Consider the following 23816-nt stretch of genomic DNA (forward strand, 5'->3'; position numbering starts at 1 on the left):
TATAAACAGCATATCAATAGATTGTGTTTTTTGTTTGTTTGTTTTGTTTTTTAATCCATTCTGCTACCTTCTGTCTTTTGTTTGGAACATTTAACCCATTTACATTCAGAGTAACTATTGAAAGAGATGAATTTAAGTAAGTAAGTCACTGTTCCTGTAAATTGTCTCTTTTCCTTTCTGGTCTTTGTTAGTTTTGGGCCCTCTCTCTGCCCAAAGGGTCCCTTTTAATATTTATTGCAGAGCTGGTGTAGTGTTCACAAATTCCTTTAGTTTTTGTTTGTTCTGGAAAGTCTTTATCTTTCTTTCTAGTTTGAATGAGAGCCTTGCTGAATAAAGTGTTCTTGGCTGCATATTTTTCCCATTTAGCATGGTAAGTATATCATCCCAGTACTTTCTGGCATGGCAGATTTCTGTGGATGGTTCTACTCCTAGCCTTATGTTTCTACCCTAGTAGGTTATGGACCTTTGCCCGAAGTGGCTTTCAGGATTTTCTCTTTACCTTTGAAATTTTCAAACTTCGCTATTATATATAGAGGTTTTGACCTATTTTTATTGATTTTGACCCTGGCAGCCTCTTGGACTTGAATGCCCAGATTAGGGAAGTTCTCTATTATAATTTGTTCAAATAAACCTTCTCTCCCTCTCTTCCTGTCTTCATCTTCTGGAATACCACCTATTATCTGGATATTATTTTGCTTTATGGAATCGCAGGGTTTTATAAGTCCCCCTTTATGGCACAATTGTTTTACTTTAACCTTTCTCTCTTCTTTTCACTTTTCTTATTTTCCATCCTTTTATCTTCTATATCACTGATTGCTCTTCTGCTTGTAGAGGCTCCATTTGGGACAGCATCTGGTGATAGCATTTTTAATCTTAGCCCAACTAGATTTTTAGTTCTTTTATTTCTACAGTAAGGGATTCTCTGTTTTTTTTTTTTTTTTTTCCAAGCCCAGGTATTATTTTTATAATAGTTTTTTAAAAATTCTAGTTCAGGGGCGCCTGGGTGGCTCAGTGGGTTAAAGCCTCTGCCTTCAGCTCGGGTCATGATCCCAGGGTCCTGGGATTGAGCCCCACGTCGGGCTCTCTGCTCAGCAGGGAGCCTGCTTCCTTTCCTCTCTCTCTGCCTGCCTCTCTGCCTACTTGTGATTTCTGTCTGTCAAATAAATAAATAAAATCTTTAAAAATAAATAAATAAAAATAAATAAAAATTATAGTTCAGACATCTTACTTATATCTGTATTGATTAAATCCCTGGCAGTAGGTACTACCTCCTGTTCTTTCTTTTGGGGTGAACTTCTCCATCTCATCACTTTGTCCAGAAAAGAATAAGAGAGAAAGAGAAAATATGGCAACAACCAAAATGACAATAAATAAAAACAAAACAAATCAGAAAAAAAAAAAAGTAAAACAAAACAAGAAAAAAACAGAAAGGAAACAAAGCAGAACAAAACAAAAAACTAGATCCTGGGTGTGTTTTGGGCAGCTTGTTAAAAGAAACCAGATCCTAAAATAAGAAAAAAAAAAGACTATATATATATCATTTTTTTTAAATACAGTGAAAGGAAACAAAAAATAAAAAAATCTAATCTATATATAAAATAAAAATTTAAAAAGGATAAAAAAGAATAGAAAAAATAAGAAAATAGCTGAAAAAATATTCTTAAGAATTAAAAAAAAAAAAAAATCCCATGGATTCAACATGCTATTTCCCTCAAGGGCTGAAGATTTGCAGTTCTCTATGATCAGTATAATTGGTGTGGGCCAGTTGTTTTTGCTGGTCTTCTGCGGAGGGGTCTGTTGCCCTAATTCTCAGGTGCCCTTGCCCTTGTATAAATGCACCTCCCTTGCCAGGGGGCCCCGCTCAGTGTAAGTGGCTCTGGCTTGCACTAGGTGGTGCTGTTTTTGAAGGCTTTCAGCACTGAGACTGATGATGAAAATGGTGGTCTGGGGTTTCTAGGCCCTGAGCTGAAAGTTTGCATCCCCCACTCTTCAGTCTGCCCTCACAGAAAAGCATCCAATTACTCTTATTTCCCCAGTTTCTGTCCAAACTCTGTGTTCACCCTGCCTGTGACTAAGCATTTTTATCTCAGTGTTAGAGTTTCAAAACTCAAAATTTCATGGACTCCTGAGGACCTGCACTGTTCCTCCCCAGGGGAGAGAGGGGGGTCTCTCTGGGCTTGTGTCTTATGCTGGATGCCTGCCAGGAAGGCATTTGCACAACTCTGCAGTGGTTCACAATCTATGGCAACACCAAGCAGAAAGACACCTAGACTTGCTGTTCTTAGCTGATTAACCTGCTCCTATGCCTGGGCAGTTTGCTGCACTCGGGAACTCCTGCCTTTCTTGTGACCCTGGGGATCCTGAGACCACACTGTCCTACCTGAGATTCAGATCCACTTCACTACCTGAGCACTTTTAAGCCAGGGACATACCCCACTGCATGCAGCAGACTTCTAAAGTTCCAATTTTGCACTCCACTGCTTATACTTTGCCAGCCTCTTTAAGCAGGTTTCCTCCCTTCTGTGATATCCTCCCACATATCACCCTGTATTCAAGTCTCTGCACTTCCTACCTTCCAAAAAGTGATCCCTTTTCGATTTGTAAAATTGCAGCATTTTTCTCATAGTTCTGATTGATTTCACAGCTGTTCAGTATGCTTTGATAACTATCTAGCTGTATTCAAGAACTAGAGAAACTTAGAGTCCCCTCCTCTTCCACCATCTTAACTCTTCCCCTGCAAAATTGTCCTTTTGATATTTAATTTTTTATATTAAACTTTACCTTGAAAAACAATTACAAGAGAATCCCATATACCTTTTACCTAGATTTATCCACTGGTGACATTTTGCTAGATTTACTTTATCTCTCATATACATATATGTAACTATTTCCCCATAGAATGTAAAATGGTATCTGAATTTTTATTTTTGTTCTTATTCATAAGAGTAATTTGTAAAGAATCTGACCCTCTGCTAAGAACTTCAGCATGTATCTCTTAAGAATCAGAACATTATCCTGCCTTCCCTGATTGAAGCTGGTACATTCTTTAGACTGACCTCATTCCACTTACCACTCCCATTCCCGGCACTTGTCAACCTGCAAACAAAGATGAGCACAGGGTCGCACGAGAGCATTAGAGAGCACATTGTGATATGTGATTATGACAAGAAAGCTACATAGGTTAATCTACTGATAAAGGAACTGACAGGATAATCAATGTCTTTAAGGAAGAATATTCTGCCCAGTAAGTGGCTGTAGTAACATGTGACAGAGAAATGGATTATCCAGTTGTGTTTTTAAAAAACACTTTAAAAATAATGATAATATATATATAAAATAAAATTTACCATTTTAACCATTTTAAGAGTACAGTTCAGTGACACTAATACATTCTCATTGTTGTGCAACTATTACCACTATTTGTCTCCAGAGATTTTTTTCATCTCAAAGGGAAACTCAGTACCCTTTGAATAATAACTCCATATTCCCCTGCCTTCTGCCCATGGTAAACACTACTCTACTTCTTGTCTCTATGCATTTGACTATTTTAGGTACTTCTTATAAGTGGAATCATGCAATATTTGTCCTCCGTGTCTGGCTTATTTCACTTTAGAATAATATCTTCAAGGTTCATCAATGTTGTAACATGTATCAGAATTTCATTCTATTTTACAACTAAAAAATATTCTATTGAATGACTATGACACATTTGGTCCTTGATGGATGTTTTCGCCTCTTGGCTACTGTGAATACTGCTGCTATGAACACTGGTGTACAAAATCTGTTTGAGTCCCTCCTTTTATTTTTAATTTTTTTTAATTTAATTTTATTTTTTCAGTGTTCCAAGATTCATTGTTTATGTACCACACCCAGTGCTCCATGCAAATCATGCCCTCCTTAATATCCACCAGCAGGCCCACCCATCCCCCCATCCCTCCCCTCTAAACCCTCTGTTTCTCAGAGTCCATAGTCTCTCATGGTTCATTTAACCCTCCCAATTCCCCCCATTCACTTTCCCTTTCCTTCTAATGTCCTCCATGTTATTCCTTATTTCCACAAGTAAATGAAAATATACGATAATTGACTTTCTTTGCTTAATTTATTTCACTCAGCATAATCTCCTCCAGTCTCGTCCATATTGATACAAAAGTTGGGTATTCATCCTTTTTGATGACTGAGTAATAATCCTAATAATCCATTGTATATATGGACCACATCTTCTTTATCCCTTCATCTGATGAAGGGCATCTTGGCTCTTTCCACAGTTTGGTGATTGTGGACATTGCTGCTGTGAACACTGGGGTACATATGGCGCTTTTTTTCACTACATCTGTATCTTTGGAGTAAATACCCAGTACTGCAATTGCAGAGTCATAGGGTAGCTCTATTTTTAATTTTTTGAGGAATCCCCACATGGTTTTCCAAAGTAGCTGCACCAACTTGCATTCCAACAGTGTAAGAGGGTTACACCAAGAGTGTAAGAGGGTTCCCCTTTCTCTACATCCTCTCCAACATTTGTTGTTCCTGTCTTGTTAATCTTTGCCATTCTAACTGGTAAAAGGTGGTATCTCAATATGGTTTTGATTTGAATTTCCCTGATGGCTATGATGATGAACAATTTTTCATGTATCTGCTAGACATTTGTGTGTCTTCTTTGGAGAAGTGTCTGTTCATGTCATCTGTCCATCTTTTGACATGATTATCTGTTTTTTGGGTGTTGAGTTTGGAGTCCCTGCTTTTAATGTTTTTGTACATATGCCCTGATGTGGAATTGCTAGATCAAATGGTATTTCTATGATCAATATTGGGGGTAACCAGCATAGTTTTTTTCCACAGTGGTTGTAACATTTTATATGCCTACCAGTAATGTACAAGGGTTTCAATTTCTCTACATCCTGGTCAGTGCTAGTTGTTTGCTGTTTGTTTGTTTTGTTTTCACTTTTTTAATAATAGCCATCCTAATGGGTGTGAAGTTGTACCTCACTGTGGTTTTGATTTGCATTCTCATAATGATTAGTGATGTTGAACATCTTTTCACGTATCTATTGCGTAAACGTATATCTTCTTGGGAGAAACGTCTGAGTCCTTTGTCCATTTTTGAATTGCATTGTTTTTGTTGTTATTACTGAGTTGGAAGAGTTCTTATAGATTCTGGATATTAATCCCTTGCCAGATACGTGATATGCAGTTTTCTTCTCTTATTCTGTGGGTTTCCTTGTTACTCTGCTGAGGGTGCTCTTTGATGTGCAAAAATTATTAATTTTGATGAAGTCTTATTTACCATTTTATCATATTTTGATCACGACTTTGGTGTCCTATCCAAAAATATCGTTGTCAAATCCAGTACCATGAAGGTTTTCTCCTGTGTTTGCTTCTATGAGTTTTTGTAGTTTCATTTCTTCTGTTTAAGTCTTTGATGTGTTTTGAGATAAATTTTATATGTGGTGTTAAAATAGTGGTCCAACTTCATCCTATTGCATGTGAATATCAAATTTCCCCAGCACCGCTTCTTGAAAACACTGTGCTTTCCCCATTGAATGATCTCAGCAGGCTTGTCAAAAATCATTTGGCCTTATATGTCAGGGTTTATTTCTGGTCTCTCTGTTCTATTCCATTAGTCAATATGCCTATCTTTATGCCAGTACCACACTATGACTGGACTAATTTTGTTTAGATATCATTTTCCTGATTTACTTTAGTGGTGTTTCCCTTTAGCTTTTGGAGCATAGTTAAGAAAATTACTTTAGCCTTTGCCTAGAACATGCAATGCTTGTTTCTTCAGGGATGTTTCCTGCCACATTTGTTTACTTCTTTTCAATGGGCTGCATTTTCCTATTTCTCTGCATGCCTTGTGATTTTTGCTGTTTCTGTTGAAAACTGGTCATTTATAGAAACAGCCACCTTTTCCATTCTTTGTATACTGCTTTTGTGCTAAGGAAGTCTTTGCTCATTAGCTGGGTCTCGGTCTTGAGCCTTAGGCTTAACCTAGGGAGAAACTTTAAAAGTCTTTTTAGGCCTTTTCTGAGCACACATCCTACCTGAGTTTATGTGTGGCTTTTTCAATCTCCCCGTATACATGCTGCTTTTAAATGTCTTAATTACCCTCTGAAAATCTCCTTGGGGCCTTTGAGGGTCTATTGTTTGTCTCTACCATGAAAAGGGAAAAAATTCTATTTCTCGCAACACTGTTCTCAATACCTCACTTCTGGTCACCACATATATGGGCAATTTTCCGCAGTAAGTAATTCTGACACAAACAGTTTGAAGTTAGTGCATGCCCTACAAGGTAAGGGCGCAGCCCCACAAGACTGGCCCCACTTCAGATGCCAATCTCAATTCCAGCATGTCACCTGTGCTTCTGACTGGCTATGTTCTCCATTTGTACTCCACATTCATTAATTTGCTAGAACACCTTCCAGAACTCATGAAAAACAGTTTACTCACTAGACTACTGATTTATAAGAAAAGAAAGAAAGAAAGAAAGAAAGAAAGAAAGAAAGAAAGAAAGAAACAAAGAAATGCCAGAAGAGTAAAGTGAAAGAAATGCATAGGGCAAGCTACCAAGAAAAGTGTGAGGAGCTTCCATGCTCTTTCTGGGCACACTACCCTCTGAGTACCTGCACATATTCACCAACCTGGAAGTTCTTTAAACCCCTTCAGTTAGGGTGTTTGTTTGTTTGTTTGTTTGTTTAATGGAGTCTTCATTAAATAGGCATTGTGGAGTAAATCATTGGCCACTAGTGATTAACTCAACCTTCAGCCCTTCTCCCCCCAACCAGAGGCTGGGAGATGAGGCTGAAAGTTCCAACTCTCTGATCACATGGTCAGTTCCCCTAGCAACTAGGCTTCATTTGGTGGTCATCCAGGGGCTCTTCAAAATCTTCCTATTGACATAAACTTGGGTGTAGTTGAAAGGTTCTTATTATGTGTAACAGAAGACACTTCTTTCACCTTCTTCACTCTGGACCTATCTTAGGAACCAGGGCAAAAGACCAAATATTGTAATAAAAGTTACTTCCATTACTTTCATCTTGCGAAATTAAACGTGTTTTGGAAGCTGTGTGTCAGGAGCAGGGACAGAGACCAAATATATACTTCTTATTATAAATCACAATATCACACACTCATAATATCTTGCCAGGTCAGTCTCCCTTCAGCTTTCCCAAACAATGCCCATTGCTTCTTCCTGTTTGAGATTTGATTTAGGTGAAACAAAGACTAGTCCTTCAAGCAACTCAGAACAGATTAGAACATTATAAACATAGTCTGCTCTGCTCCATCCATCTGTTTTCCTCTAAAGGAGGAAAGTGGGAACTGAACTACTGCCCAAGATGGTCTGTTTTGTCTTCTCTGGTAATCTCTTGTGTCAGGAATCTGCAGATCCATCTCTCTGCAGTTTTCATGAGCAATCCCCTGAAACCAATGTCACTGCTTCTTTCAACATGAAATCCAAGTTATACCACCACATTCCTGGCCCCTGCCTCTAGCTGAGATCCGTGTGACATGAAATAGAGACTTGAGGAGGTAAACCCCAGACAGATCAGAACACTGTGAACAAGGTCTGCTCTGTTCCCTCTGGGTCAAAGGAGAAAAGTGAGAACTGGGTTGCCACCTACTCCAGACCAAGACTAATACCACACAAGGGAGTGTGTGGGCCAAAGACAAGCAAAAACACCACAGAATTTCCTACCATTCTAATTTTTTTTTTCTTGATTGGATGTTTGCTTGGTTGCTTTAGATATTTGACACTTTACAGAATCACTGTAAGATTATTCTAGCCAAAGTTTTGGTTATTTTTGTATCTCCTTGGAGCTTAAAGCTTCCTAGATTGCCATTTTGCTCAGTTGTATAGTTTTAACCCTGGCTCTATGTCTTACTCAGTTTTTGTTAGACTCATTTAATTTTCTTGCAAAGTGTGTATCATAATTCCTAACTTGTAGGTTCTTGTAAGGATCAATGAGGCTGGGTATGTAAGGTATGTGTCACAGGGTCTGGTAAATTGTAGGCCCTCAGTGACAGTAACAATTGCTTGAATTTTATTATTACTATTGAAGCAAAACTTTGGAGAATAACAATACTCCATGTTTCTTCACTAATATCACAGATTTGGGGGACTAATAGAGGAAGCTCTCTGCAGTCTGCTAATTCTAGGTTATATTTTGTCTCATAGAAAGTACAGAAGTTTCACCTAGCCCTAAACTGATGAGGGCTTTGAATAACTCCAAGTCAGAGAATGACTTTGTAATCTTATTTCTACTAGGAGATTTTTCTAGGTTGGCAGGTTGCCATGGCATCTGGACCCCATATGACGGCCCCCATTTGTCTGGTGGAAAACAACAATATGCAGCTGTCAGTGAACCAGACAGCTATACAGATTCTTGAAAGCATTTCTCAACCAGTAGTGGTGGTGGCCATTGTAGGACTGTATCGTACCGGCAAATCCTACTTGATGAACCGTCTTGCGGGACAAAACCGAGGTGAGTGTTGTACTCATTCTGGGGCCAACTGGTTACCTCTAGCTACATCTCTTATGCCTTTAGTTTTTTTTCCCTGGTCACAAGAAAGGAGAACCAAACTCCTCACAATCAACCAAACTTCTGATTCTAATTCTCACCACTAAATTACTCTTACTATAATCTGTTACCATGCTGTTTTACTACTGTTAAGGAAAATCTCCCCTACTAATGCTTAGGATCCTGCCTTCTTAACCTGATTGAGTACTGGGCTCTTATAATTGCATCTCCTCTCTCTTGAAACACATTTGCTTTTTTATGGGATATTCCCATCAACATATAAAGATGATTGAATATCTATTGAGGAGGGATAGAAGCAGAAAAATGTTTACCTTAAGCCCAGAAGACTGACCTATAGCCTGCATAGTTCCATTAAGAATCAAATATGTGCTGAATGGGTCTCTTGGCTGCCTGTGCCTCTCACCAGTAGTTGATATTGAACTGAATGATAGGCACCAGAGAATCCTTGTGAGAATAGTTTTACAAGTAGAAATTTGAAGAAATATTTATGATCTAATACTCCCTGCATATCTCCTTCCTCTTGAGTCATAAGCATATAACCACCAGCTTCATACAGCAAAATTGCAGCTCTTTCTGCCCACAGGTCCTGTCCCCATGCTACCTGAATAAACTTACTAAGTTGCACACCTTGAAACATCTCAAGAATTCTTTCTTGATCTTTGTGCTCAATTATCCCACAATAACTATCATCTTAAAAGTTTTTTCTGGATTTCACATCTCATTGTAGCTACCAACCCTCTTCCCCTCTTTTTTTTTTTTTTTTTTTTTACCACTTTGGCAAAACATATGATGTCAATTTCCTTTTCCCACTTTTCCTTTTCCCATCTCTATCTTTAATCCACAACTCTTTGACTTTGTGCCTCACTATTCTTTCAAAATGCTCATGGATGATTATCAGTGATCTCCATTTATTTCCTGATTCATGAATGCCTTTGTCTCCATCTTGAGCCATTGCCTGGCATTATTCTCATGTTTAACATCTCCTCCTCCTTGAAAGAGATGACAAAGTAGGACACTCTTGATGAAATCAAGAAAGAACCATATTATATACTGGGGTACTTACATTTCCCAAAGTGTGACTTCGTACCCTTTGGCTGCTTAGATGAATCTTCTGTCACTGTATGTAGCCTTCTCCTGTCTGCTTGCAGGTTTCCCTCTGGGCTCTACAGTGCAGTCTAAAACCAAGGGCATCTGGATGTGGTGTATGCCTCACCCCTGCAAGCAAAACCACACTCTGGTCCTTCTAGATACTGAAGGCCTGGGTGATGTGGAAAAGGTAAGGCAGACAGTTACAGATAAATCCTTTTTATTCTGGATTTGCTCCTTACCTCTTCATGATTATTTTGTGATTTAACTGCTGTGATCTATTTACAAAATCTGAACTCCAGCTATAGTAAATAAGGCATGCTGGTTTGTTTGAATCTCACTTCTAGGTAAGATATCATGGTACATTACATAAAATTTTATTTCTTGGCACTGGGTGAGTTATTTGAATAAATTTAAGAAATAATTGGGGTGCCTGGATAGCTCAGTGGGTTAAGCCTCTGCCATTGGCTCAGGTCATGATCTCAGGGTCTTGGGATAGGGATAGAGACCTGCATCAGGCTCTCTGCTCAGCAGGGAGCCTGCTTCCCCCTCTATCTCTGCCTCCTGCACTGCCTACTTGTGATCTCTCTCTCTCTCTCTCTCTCTAGCAAATAAGTAAATAAAATCTTTTTAAAAATAAATTTAAGAAATAATTAATGAATAACTGAGTTGTAGTCTCCTGGCTTAGTACTCTGGATGCAAGTCACCACAGTAAAACTCCTGCCCTCAAAGCATGTAATCCAGTTGAGAAGACCACATATATGCAGTCAGATTTAATAAAATATGATTGAGAAAGAAGAAAGTTGGGACAGAGGAAGAAGTTGCACTGTAAGGCAACTGCTGAATTCTGTCAATTCCATGGGTGTTCTGTGGCTGGGATGTCTCTTTTGAGTTATCCTGAGTTGGGACAAGGGTGTTGATAAATCATGGAAAGGCTGCTCTGGAAGTCTTTCTAATTAAAGGGAATGGCACGTTTGAGCTGTCTTCCATCAGCACTCCCACTAGCTGGGGGAATCAGTCCTTTAATTTTATAAGGTGCTCTGGGCAGCACACCACAGTGGCACCACATATTTGAAGCATAAGGGTGCCTTGGTGGGAAAGAGGAGAAATATCAACTCCTTCCTAGGAGAAGAAATATTTCTGATTTATCTTCCAGATGAACCTGTGTATTTGAGGTTTGGAGCTAAGATTCAGGTTTACATTTCCTTTGGTAAAGTTTGCCAGGTATCCAATGGGCATTCTGCAAGGGTTTGAGATACCTCTGAATGTGCTGGTTTTACAAAAGCATGTATTTGCTCTATAGAAAATATTTTCAGATGGATTTTTGGTATTTTAATTTTCTACTAATAGGTGACATGAATGATTTCTTCTTTTGTGCCTTACTTTTAGACTTACTTGGAAATGGTATTTAAATTTCTGTAGCTCTCTATTTCTGCCCAAAGAGAAGTTAGAAATTCTGTGCTTATTTATATTTGTATTAATATTTTTATTTGTAGAAATCAGTATGGCGATTTTTCAAGAAGTTAAAAATAGAAAAAATGAGTCCTGGAACACTGAAAAGAAATTTTTTAAAAAAGTTAAAAATAGAAATATTGTATGTTCCAGTAATTCCACTAGTGGGTGTTTACCCAAAGAAGATGAAAAGACTAATCCAAAAAGATATATGCACATCTATGTTTACTGCAGCATTATTTACAATAGCCAAGATAAGGAAGCAACCTCAGAGTCCATTAATAGACAAATGGATAAGGAAGATGTGGTATAAATACACAACATAATATTACAATGATATAAAAAAGGATGAGATCATGCCATTTCCAACAACATGGATGGCCCTAGAGAGTATTATGCTAAGTGAAATAAGTCAGACTGAGAAAGACAAATACCTCATGATTTCCCTCATATGTGGAATTTAAGACCCACAAACACACACACACACACACACACACACACACACACACACACACAAATGTATTAAGAAACAACATGCACATGAGACATGCTGAGAACGAAGTCTGTGTTTCTTCATGTCTGTATTTGACCAGTTGAACACTCAGCTCAAGACTTCCAGTAAGCCTTCAAAACATATACTCTTTCTCCAAGTTCCACAGTTCCGGCCTTCCTTGATAAAATTCTAAATCTTCATTTCTATTACAGCTATAGGTTCCACTGCTTATGGACATTACTAAAATATAAGATTATTAATATCTTTATAGGTATTGTCATCTTTATTACATTCATTGTTATGGATGTCTATCACCACTTTAAAACGGTCACCCTGAAAGTAACTATTGCTATTTTCAAGTTTGCTTCTTAAATAAAAAAGCAGTAGGATACATTCAGTAGCTTCCTGTAAACATTTGTGGAATTTAATTGAATATAATTTGAATCCCCAGTTATAGCAACTATGGTATATTTTATATACCTCTACATAGAATGAATAAATGCTAACACTCATCATTGCACACCAGGTACTGTACTAGTATTTCTATATATGTTACTTTATTTCATCCAATTGAGGAAAAAGAAACCTCTGCAATATTAGAGTCTCTTTATATATGGAGGACTCACAATCACAAAAAATGTCTTTGTAATTGTCAAAGTTGATATCTGTATATAAGCCTGTCTTCAAATTTATTTCTTTGCATGGCAAGTATGTTAGCTAAAGTAATAAAAGACTGATAGAAGAAGTGTCTGAATGCATTTCTAAAGACTAAACTCCTAAAACTCATGCTCTAATATGCTTTCTAGGGTGACTCTAAGAATGACTCATGGATCTTTGCACTGGCTGTGCTTCTGTGCAGCACCTTTGTCTACAACAGCATAGGCACCATCAACCACCAGGCCCTGGAGCAGCTGCAGTATCCTTCCAGGGACCAAACCACCCATATCATTATGCTAATGGGAATAGAATTCTAATTAGTTTCTCCTTCCCTATCGCTTAGCTGCCTTTGGTGGAGCAGAGGGGCAAAAGAGAGTGTTTATAATAATTTTGTTAGAGAAAAGTGGGAATGATGAGTGGGAACTTCCTTCTCCTTAACTGAACCTTAGTTATATGACAGAGCTCATAAAACTGATCAGGGCAAAGTCCTCCCCAGAAAAGGATGGAACACAAGATTCCACTGAGTTTGTGAGTTTCTTTCCAGACTTTATCTGGGCTGTACGGGATTTTACCCTGGAGCTGAAGTTAAATGATCATCCTATCACAGAAGATGAGTACCTGGAGAATGCCTTGAAACTTATTGCAGGTATCAGAACAAGGCCTGGGCAGTGGGTGGTCCAACAGAGGTTGGGAGCTACTGAACACAGTCCGTTATCTTTGGGATGGCATTTGTATTTGTATTCGAGACTAGATTGAAGTCTGTAGAAAGGGTTACTTGAGGTTGGGCTGAAAAGCTCTAAGAACTGGAGTTTCAGTTCACTCAAGAAAAGCAGAGCCTAGGCTACAATGAAATTATTCAAAACTGATCTGTTCTTTAAACAATGGCTAATGTAGCTGCCAGATTTCACTGGGTGCTTCAACTTTCCAAAGACCAGATACATGTTCCTTACTTTGGCTTCTGTCCTTCCGTGTTGAAGAAAACTAACCAAAACATATTAGGCATGAAATTATAAGGAAAATCAACATTTACTATATATACAATATATTTCAATAAAAAATATTTTATGGTTAGATATTAATCTTTTCAAAGAAGGATATAATTTTCTAATGCCTATATAGTTATATCCCATACAAAAATGACTATGTGTTTTAAATAAACCTGAAGAAGTATGCCTTTTCAATCTATACCTTTTCAATATTTCTGATAACTATCAGAATATTCATTTTACTGTATATATCATAGTTTTATCTTAATTCCCCTATTTTTATCATGTTATAATTTTGAAATAATAAATTATCTTAATGGGTTACATTTACGGTGGTATAGATTTCATTAAACCTTGAGAGAAAGATCATTTCTGATTTACTCATTCTTGCTTTCAGTTTTCTACTTAGAGTTTCTGAAAACATTTAATGAGAAACTGGATAGGCAGAAAAGCAACACTGTTAAGTCAAATCTAGTCCTTTACCTCAAGGAGTTTGCAGAGTAGCGGTGACATCCTAGAATTACATTTTAGTTACATTTACTCTTCTGAGGTTTTTGTGAAATAAAATAGCTAACATTAGACAAATTATTTCTAGCATCAAAGACGTTTTCCTTCAATAATCAGAGTGTTCGAATATGTCTAATACTGTTGTTCCTAACACTGCTCCATTACCGCTTTACTGTGGTTCTTGGTCCCAAGCTCAGTTTCTATGTTAGACCAAAAAGTTCCATTTGACTCTTGATTTTTTTTCTTTTTTTTTTTGGCCATTCGTTCAGTAAACACCTAATGGACAACTCTACCACCATTTTTAGGTCTGGAGTTATGAGCCACAGGTTTTGTTTCCCTGGGTCAAATGTCTCCCCTAATTTCTTTCCAAAATGCTACCATTGGTATGAGTTTGCTGTTCAAGGAAGTATTGAATGTCTGTGTTAAAGGTGTTTCAAGCACAGGAGACAGAAAAGAATCAAAATCCCAGTCCTAAAAACCATTAGCTCTCTTGCCTCAAGACTGTTCCCAAGGTAATCTGTTGTTCCTATCCCTCAGGCAACAACTCCAGAATCCAAGCGTCCAATCTACCCAGAGAGTGCATCAGGCATTTCTTTCCAAAACGGAAGTGTTTTGTCTTTGATCGGCCAGTAAATGACACAAAACTCCTAGCTGATATTGAGAATACACCTGAACATCAACTGGATCCTAAATTCCTGACACAAGCAAACAATTTTTGTTCTTACATCCTCACCCAGGCAAGGACCAAGACTCTCAGAGAGGGAGTCACAATCACAGGAAATCGTGAGTCTTCTTTTCCCATTTCTGTGGGGCCTAATATCAGCATTTTTGTTTGATTCTATGTGGAATTCTAGGTATACACACATTCTCACTCCATGAAGAGATGTGTTTGTTTTATAATTATCTCACTTTTAGGAGTTTACAAATTCCTCTCCAAAACTGCATACTTTGTCACTGATATCTGTGTCATTGACTTATCTGAAAAAAAAAAAAAATCCTCCACTGATCAGAAAAAAAAATCACTAACTTGATATAAAAACAGAATATATTGCCTTTTTTTTCCCAAAAGAAGTCCCATCTGATAAGTGTTATTTGTAAAAAATATATATATTTAAAAAAACATTTGGGTGTTGAGAGCAATACAAAAATAAATAGTATCCAATAAATTGGTGAAAATCCATTGGAAGCTTCAGAATTTGGAACAAATATAATCTGATTTATCCTTCCCCATCTGTATACATATATAATTTATTTTGCTTTTAATTTTTTAATCAGAAATTATGTTTTCCAGATACCTTTTAGTATGTTAGATAAAGGTAAATTTTTAATTTTTTTAACCATGTGACCTGCAGACCATAAAAATTTAGAGTCAATAGGAAAACAAAGATGAAGATAGAAGGAGGCAGGGCTGTGTGGCAGAGGGTGGGGTGAAGAGGGTGGTGGGTATGAGCATGCGTGACTTCAGAAATGAAGTCTCAGAATCTGGAATCTTATGGGGTAATAATTTGATCCTTATCCTTTCAATATCTTGGTTCATTCAGGGCTGAAGACTCTGGTGGTGACCTATGTGGATACCATCAATACTGGAGCAGTGCCTTGTTTGGAGAACGCAGTGACAACTCTAGCCCAGCTTGAGAACTCAGTGGCCGTGCAGAAGGCAGCTGACCACTACAGCGAGCAGATGTCCCAGAGACTGACGCTCCCCACAGACACGCTTCAGGAGCTGCTGGATGTGCATGCAGACTGTGAGAGGGAAGCCATTGCAGTGTTCATGAAGCATTCCTTCAAGGATGACAAGCAGGAGTTCCAGAAAACTCTTGTGGTAATGTGTCTTAATATTTATTCTTCAAGACCCTTCCTTTTGAAGAATGAAGCCTAGAAGTACTTTTATTGACCCATGGCTCATCTCTTACTCAAGGATAAAGAAATCTGGATTCTTATGAGAAAGAGAGTTTCAAAGGACTACATTTCTTTCTTTTTTTCCTCCCCAAACTGAAGCACATTATCTAGTAATCTCTCTGATCTCTGAAGTAAAATCAATATAGATATCATCCTGATCTTTTAATACATCAATGAATTCCAAGTCTGCCCACAACACCCATTTGCTTGTGTCAGGAATTTAGGATCCAGTTGATGTTCAGGTATATTCTCAATATCAGCTAGGAGTTTTGTTTCATTGAAGAATGAAGCCTAGAAGTACTTTTATTGACCCCATGGCTCATCTCTTCCTCAAGGATAAAGAAATCTAGATTCTCATGAGAAAGAGAGTTTCAAATGACTACATTTCTTTCTTTTTCCTTTCCTCCTGAAACTGAAGCACTTTGTCTCTCTTATCTCTGAAGTAAAATCAATATCTTCCTGATCTGAATACTTCTGTGGATTACAAGCCTGCCCACAACACCCAAAAGTCATTCCTGAGCATGGGTGCTTTCTGGAACATACTCCCATTGTCACGAAGCAAATTTTCTCTTATCAGATGCTCATTCCAGGTCATTTTCAACTTATATTGCTCCTTGTTGTATCACTGTATCATTGAAGATGAAATCACTGAATGCTCCAGTGACAAGGAGCCCCAGAGATTAGGCAATACAACTCCAACATTTCATAAGAACCAGGAAGTTTAAGAAACTTGCCCAGAGTCTTGCAGGGAGCATTCAAGGTTGTGAGTAAATCAAGTCTTGTGATTCCTCTTTCATTCCATGTCCTTCTCCAACAGAACACTTTTCTCATGAGGACCACAGTTATCCCAATCCTTCTACCAGATTCTTTGGAATGGTATTGTTTCTGTTCCTTTCTTCCGGTGACATTTCTCTACTTTCCCCTTGTAGGAACTCATAATTGATAAGAAAGAGCATTTCTTGCAGCAGAACGAAGAGGCATCCTTTAAATACTGCCAGTCCAGGCTTGATGAGATGTCACAGGTCCTAAAGGAGAGTATTTCAGCAGGAACTTTCTCTGTTCCGGGGGGATACAAGCTCTACAGGGAAGCAAAAGAAAGTATTGAACAGAAATATTCACAAGTGCCCAGGAAAGGAGTGAAGGTGAGGAATAGGGGAGCATGGGGAGCCTACATAATAGAGTCTAAGGGGTCTCCAGATAATCTGAGAGCGCAGCCCCAGTTGTGGGTGACAACAGCATGGGGATATCATGACAGCTTTAGCTTCTGAGGCCCACTATTTGCTATTTACTCCTGAGAACAGTGGAAATGCCTATTCCCCCCAAAAGAGTATGGATTTCTGAAATCCACAAGAGACAGAACAGAAATTACTCATTTCTTCATCCAACAACACAGCATTGAATATGCCAAGTGCTGACAATTTATAAGTTAGAGTCATTGTACTTAAGTATGATCAAAAGTAAGAGAGGAAGTCAAATACACAGACAATTACATACAAAGTTATAACACATATCAACCTGTGATGATGGTCTCCATATGGTGCACTGTTATGCAGCCATAGAAAGGATGTGATCGTGCCATCTGAGACAACATAGATGGACCTAAAGGATATTATGCTAAGTGAAATAAGTCAGACTGAGAAAGAGAAATACCATATGATTTCACTCATAAGTGGAATATTAAAACACACACACACACACAAATGAATAAGCAAACAAAAAGAATCAGACCTATAAACACAGAGAACAAAAGGATGGTTGCCAATGGGAGGGGGTTGGTAGAATGGACAAAATGGGTGAAGGGTAGTGAGAGATACAGGCTTCCAGTTATGAAGCTGAATAAGTCATGAGAATAAAAGACACAGCATAAGGGATACAGTCAATGATATTCTAATAACAATGTAATGAGACAGATGCTGGCTGTACTTGTGGTGAACGTAGCATAATAAATAAACTTGTCAAAACACTGTGTTGTACATCTGAAACTAATGTAACATTGTGTGTCAACTACACTTGGATTTAAAAAGTAATGTAATTAAATAAAGAGAATGGGCTACATAGGTTGTGGTAACAAACATAATAATAATTTTAAAATAATGATAATAATAAATGCAACTAATATATATTGGACTCTTATTTCCTATAGGCATAACATAAAGCTGTTTCACTCGATTTTTTAGCTTAATCCTTCAAACAATGTTAAGAAACATCTACACTTATTGTCAACATTTTATAGATCTGAACTGAGAGGTACAGGCAGGTTAAAATAACTTGCCTAAAGTTAAAGCCAGCAAATAACAGAGGAGAGCAAGGGCACAAATTAGAGGCAACGTTTCCCAGTGAGAAACAAATGTATCAAAGTACTAAAGATTGCAGATTTATAGAACTGAACATAGTTCTGACTGGCTGGAACCCAGAAGTAGGTTACTAGAAGTTACCAGTTACTAGAAGTTATTAGTAGTTGGATATTTACCCCAAAGATACAGATGTAGTGAAAAGAAGGGCCATCTCTACCCCAGTGTTTATAGCAGCAATGGCCACAGTCACCAAACTGTGGAAAGAACCAACGGATGAATGGATAAGGAAGATGTGGTCCATATACACTATCAACGGATGAATGGATAAGGAAGATGTGGTCCATATACACTATGGAGTATTTTGCCTCCATCAGAAAGGATGAATACCCCAACTTTTGTATCAACATGGACCAGACTGGAAGAGATTATGCTGAGTGAAATAAGTCAAGCAGAGAGAGTCAATTATCATATGGTTTCACTTATTTGTGGAACATAACAAATAACAAATAACATGGAGGACATAGGAAGATGGAGAGGAGAAGGGAGTTGAGGGAAATTGGTGGGGGGGAGATGAACCATGAAAGACTATGGACTCTGAAAAACAATCTGAGGGTTTTGAAGGGACAGGGGGGTAGGAGGTTGGGGGAGCCAGGTGGTGGGTATTATGGAGGGCACGTATTGCATGGAGCACTGGGTGGGGTGCATAAACAATGAATTCTGTTATGCTGAAAAGAAATAGAAGAAGGAGAAGGAGAAGGAGAAGGAGAAGGAGAAGGAGAAAAAGAAGAAGAAGAAAGAAGAAGAAGAAGAAGAAGAAGAAGAAGAAGAAGAAGAAGAAGAAGAAGAAGAAGAAGAAGAAGAAGTAGTAGTTATTAGTAGTAACTTCCTGGATAGAAGGAAGTAGGTAGCACTGGGGGAGAGCCTGGAGAGAGACAGGAAGCAGGAGCTATGGAGAGTCTCTGGTCACACTAAGGAGCTTGGACACCTTGTAGGGAGCCACTGTAGAATTTTAAGCATGAAGCAAAAATTATATGGACATACTTGTTTTTGCAGCACTAATCTCCATAGTGGAACTCTAAGTTCTTGGCTTCTTCTTGGTTCCTCAGGCAAATGAGGTCCTCCAGAGCTTTCTGCAGTCACAGGCTTCAATAGAGGAATCCATCTGGCAGGCAGATAAAGCCCTCACTGATGGGGAGAAGGCCATAGCAGGTATGGGGCAGGGCTTGGCTCACAATGGGTTGGGTACAGCCCTCAGGCAGGTGTGAGGGCAAAACAAGGAGCTTCCTCTTCTTGGAACAACTCTGCTCAAAGTCTCAAAACAAGGCAAGTTGTGGTGGTATGTCAGCCAGACAGGGACTTTCCCAAAATATTCTGAAATGTGGTTCCGATGGTGAGGACATGAAAGATTCAGAGATTTTCCACTTTCCCTTCCAATTTGGTTTTGTCTCTGAGCTTAGAAAGATAGATATCAATCCTTGCTTAATTGTCTTGCCTCTCCAAACTTTCCTTGGGGCAGAGGAGCGGCTCAGCAAGGAGGCAGCTGAGAGGCAACAGGAGATGCTAAAACAGAAACTACTGGAGCAGCAACAGCAGATGGAGGCGCAAGAGAGGAGTCTCCAGGAAAACATAGTCCAACTGGAAGAGAAGATGAAAAAGGAGAGAGAAAACCTAATTAAAGAACAGAATATGATTTTGGAGCATAAGCTGAAGGTAAGTCTGCCCATGGCCTTGGTAATTCTTGGCGGTCCTTCTTCTGGTACCCAGGAAAAGAAGGCTACAGTGAGCTCATGGCAGGAAGGACCATTGTCATTAACTGCTTGTGACTTATTAAAACCCTGAATTCTTTGAATTCTTCTCTTCTCCCTCTTCCTCTGCCTCTCCTTTCTTTTCTCCTTTCCCTCCTGTAGCCCCTCTTCCCCCTTCTCTTCTTCTTCCTTCCCCTCTTCTTCCTCCTTCTTTTCTAACGATGCCTTTGGATTCCACTCTGTACATTGACTCTGGAGGGTTCAAGATGAGTATGGTCCCTCCAAACCCTTGGAGAATACAAATAGTATTTGAGTTGCTATTTGGGGGATTTTAAAATGATCTCATGAGGCTTGATTAGATAAATATTCCAACCATACATATTTAATATGAGCAGCAACTGGTTTGCTTTACTGCTGCCCAAAGTCCTTGAGATAGATCTATGTTGACATAAAACTATCAGAAATGTACAGACTTAAAAACACAGGGAAGTGATAGCTTCTAAACTTGCTATATTGTCTCCAGGTGTGGGTAGTTTTCATATGGCATTGCGAGAAATGCCATATGGGAGATTGGGAGAAATTGGGAGAAATTGGGAGAAATTCTCTCATTGTCCATCAGGGCATGTTTATAATAGATTTCTAGAAGAGTTTATAAGTTCCCATCATTACTATTATTTGGGTGACCATACCAACCCAAGTGGGATTAAGAGGTAGTGCAATCAGACCAAGGCTACCTTTAACTGGCATTTTTTGACTGAAACATGTAACATTTGTCCTCATATCAAGCTGAGCATCCTAGCAAAATCTTAATGTTGTGTGAATATTAGGAAGGTTTTAAATTATGCTTCCTCTCAATGTTTAGGTGCAAGACTGGAGATAATCCTCAATGCCAAATTCTCCTTTCAGGATTGAGTAAAAAAGAGGAATTTTAGGAGTAAAACATAGATAGTTTGACCATGTTTCTGGATATGAAGTGCAATTCTTGAAAACAATGATAATTGTTTTTTGTTTAGGTCCAGCAAGATCTACTCAATGAAGGATTTAGAGAGAAATCTGAGAGGATGGATGCAGAGATAAAGAATTTGAAATCTAGACTTGATGCTACTAAAAGTAGCACTACATCCTGGTTCACACAAGCTGTGGAGGGATTAGGCCGTGACATTCTTAAAATAGCTACTGCCCCTGTTAGATTTGTTGATCGTATAGTGACAGGTGTGGTCTCACTATTTAAAGGGAATTAGCACTCCTTTTAAAGGAGAGCTATATACTCCTGTGGCTATATCCTCTGGCCTATTTATGGTGCTCATGGTTTTCACTTTTATTCAGCAAAGTTTTAAATACAAAAATTGCCTATAAGAGAATATCAGTGCCTGACTCACATCAGATAGAATAAGTGCATGTATACTTCGATATAGCATGTTAACTTTTAGGAAGTATACATGTGCAAAATTGTAAATATATATAAAATCCACTGAGACATTACTTTAAATGACAAAAGATTGCTTAATTCAATTATTTAAGTATCTATCTACATAAATTGGTAGTATAAATTGAACATATGCATGCATGGGAGTACTATGCAGCCAGTGTCCTGGGGAAATGGGAATGCCCAGACATTTGTGGACTCTTGCAATCAGGATCCAAGTCAGCAGTGACACCCAGATACCAGAAAGATGCACAGTCTCCTTATTAAAACAGGGGCACATAGGATCTAATAAAAAAATGCAGTCCTGGACCAGGCAGGAGCAATTAAATGGGGTCTAGTATTGGTTTTCAAATAAGAGTAAACTTCATCTGAGAACAAGAACCATTACCTATTTTTCTGTACATCTCTTCGAAGTATGTTTAGGCCCAGAATGTAGTATATATGCATTTCCTGGAAAAACAAAATGTTGACACCTTCATGATCGTCTTCAATTGCCAGAATTCTACAAACACTCCAAAGGTCTGAGTTAATAGATAGTTTGGATTTTAGACACCAGATGAAGGTCTCCAAAATGATTTAAAGGCTAGGAGAACAAGACACACTTTTCTGGTGAAGTCTCCTACTCTGTGACCTTGTGTATACAACCCCTGTGTCTCTGCAAGGATGTCAACACATTTCCACTGCAGACCCATCTGCTGTGGCTTCAAATATTGAGAAGGAAAAAGGGCTTTGCATTTTTATGGAAGAAACATGTAATGATGAATATGTGGCCAATAAATGGTGTGATTTACTGAAAAAGCAAGCTTTTCTATAGAAACATCTGTTCTCATTGAGAGCTTGAATCAAATAGATGTTTGACAACCTGGGTGTAGAGACACCCTAAACTGAAGAACAAAAAGAAAAAAAAACTTGCTTTTTTAGATTCCTCATGTAAGTGAGATCATACACTCTTTGTCTTTCTCTGTCTGACTTTTCTCATTAACATAATGTGCTCAAGGTTCATCCATGTTGTAGCAGGATACCCTCTTTTATCAGGGCTGAATAATATTCCATTGTGTATACGTACCAAATCTTTTTTACCTATTCATCCACTGAAGTTCATTTAGGTTGTTTTCATATCTTGGCTATTGTGAATGCTGTGATTAATATGGAAATGCTTTCATCTCTTCGAAATATTGTTTTCATGTCTTTTCAATAAACATTTACCATGTGTTGATCACCTAAAAATAAAGAAAAATGTTTTCAAAAATAGTTAACAATTTATTCACACATTTATTCTAATACTTATTAAAGAACTCTCAGTTTTAATAATTTTGACTGTTTACTAAACACCTATTCTCTCCTGGCCATTGTTTTGGATTCTGTGAAGATAGGAAAGTAAATATTTTATCCTCATGCAGCTTACACTCTAGAGAGACCTTAAACAATGTTATTTAGGTGGTATTAGAGACTGTGAATGTATATACAATATTTGTGTTTTTTTCTGGACAGTGATTAAGACTCAGAGTACAAACCAATATTCTGCCTGTAAGTTTAGCTTCAATCTAATTCATATTGCCTGAAAATATAATTGCTTGTTCCTTCAGGAAATATTATTGAGTCCTAAGGACCATCTGCAATCACATTAAAGCACAGTAAAACTCAGGATGCATGGTGATTGAAAGAATGAATAAATAGATGAATGGTTGTGTGAATGAATAAGGGTAACACTTGTTTATCATTTCAAAAGGTAATAAATATCTCTCCTATTGCTCTTAATGAAAAATGTAAACACTTTACTTTGAAAATGTTGTATTCTTGGATCTGATGGAACCATACCACAGACAGGTTCCCAAATATCAGAATTACATTAATAGCCTGATGCAAAGCTCTCTCTCTCTTTGTAAAGATTTTATTTATTTATTTATTTATTTGAGAGAGAGAGAAAAAGAGAGAGAGAGAACAAGCAGAGGGAAGAGGCAGAGAGAGAAGGAGAAGCAGGCTCCCTGCTGAGCAAGGAGCCTGATGTGGAACTTGATCCCAGGATCCCAGGATCATCATGACCTGAGCCGAAGGCAGACGCTTAATTAACTGAGATACCCAGGCGCCCCTGATGCAAGGCTCTTGATAACTGGATGGTGGGAGGCAAATATAATATAAAAGCTCTTTCACAGGGGCACCTGGGTGGCTCAGTGGGTTAAGCCTCTGCCTTTGGCTCAGGTCATGGTCTCAGGGTCCTGGGATCGAGCTCTCTGCTCAGCAGGGAACCTGCTTCCACCTCTCTCTCTCTCTCTCTGCCTATCTCCTGCCTCTCTGCCTACTTGTGATCTCTGTCTGTCAAATAAACATATAAAATCTTAAAAAGAAAGAAAGAAAGAAAGAAAGAAAGAAAGAAACTAAAAAAAAAGCTCTGTCACAAAGCAGGCCTTTGGCTGTATAGGTCCAAAGCTAGAATCCCAGAGTAAGCTAGGACCAAAGGTTTCTAACCTTCAGTAAATACTCAAAGTGGCTTTCCATCTTAGGTCTAAGTGATTATCAGAAGTAAAATATATTTGTTAAATATGAGCTCTTGAGTTTTTTCAGCCCTTTTTCTCATAGATACTTTTTTTTCTCTCTAATACTAATATCTGGGGTGTACATCAAAGCTGGTATTCTCCTGTTTGCTCTGAGATTTGTCCTGTTCCTTTCCTGCTGCTCTCTACTGCAGTAGAAATGGCACCTGTCCATCATATCCCATTTCTACTTTCTGCTGGCTTCC

The 23816-nt window shown here is 38.2% G+C and overlaps 1 protein-coding gene across 1 annotated transcript; it reads left to right on the forward strand.

Annotated features, from left to right (window-relative positions):
- Positions 1-8275: 8275 nt before the first annotated feature.
- On the forward strand, positions 8276-21893 carry LOC308341674 (guanylate-binding protein 6-like; the record flags this gene model as incomplete). The annotated part of the gene is made up of 11 exons (XM_080801682.1): positions 8276-8477; positions 9683-9810; positions 12372-12481; positions 12672-12868; positions 14253-14498; positions 15257-15537; positions 16544-16756; positions 19015-19117; positions 19425-19618; positions 20667-20865; positions 21742-21893. Exons 1-11 carry the CDS (start codon positions 8288-8290, stop codon positions 21891-21893), a joined length of 2013 nt encoding a protein of 670 aa, XP_080657808.1. The 5' UTR covers positions 8276-8287.
- Positions 21894-23816: the final 1923 nt, after the last annotated feature.

The sequence above is a fragment of the Martes martes genome, assembly GCF_963455335.1.
Source record: "Martes martes genome assembly, chromosome: 4".
Lineage (NCBI taxonomy): Eukaryota > Metazoa > Chordata > Mammalia > Carnivora > Mustelidae > Martes > Martes martes.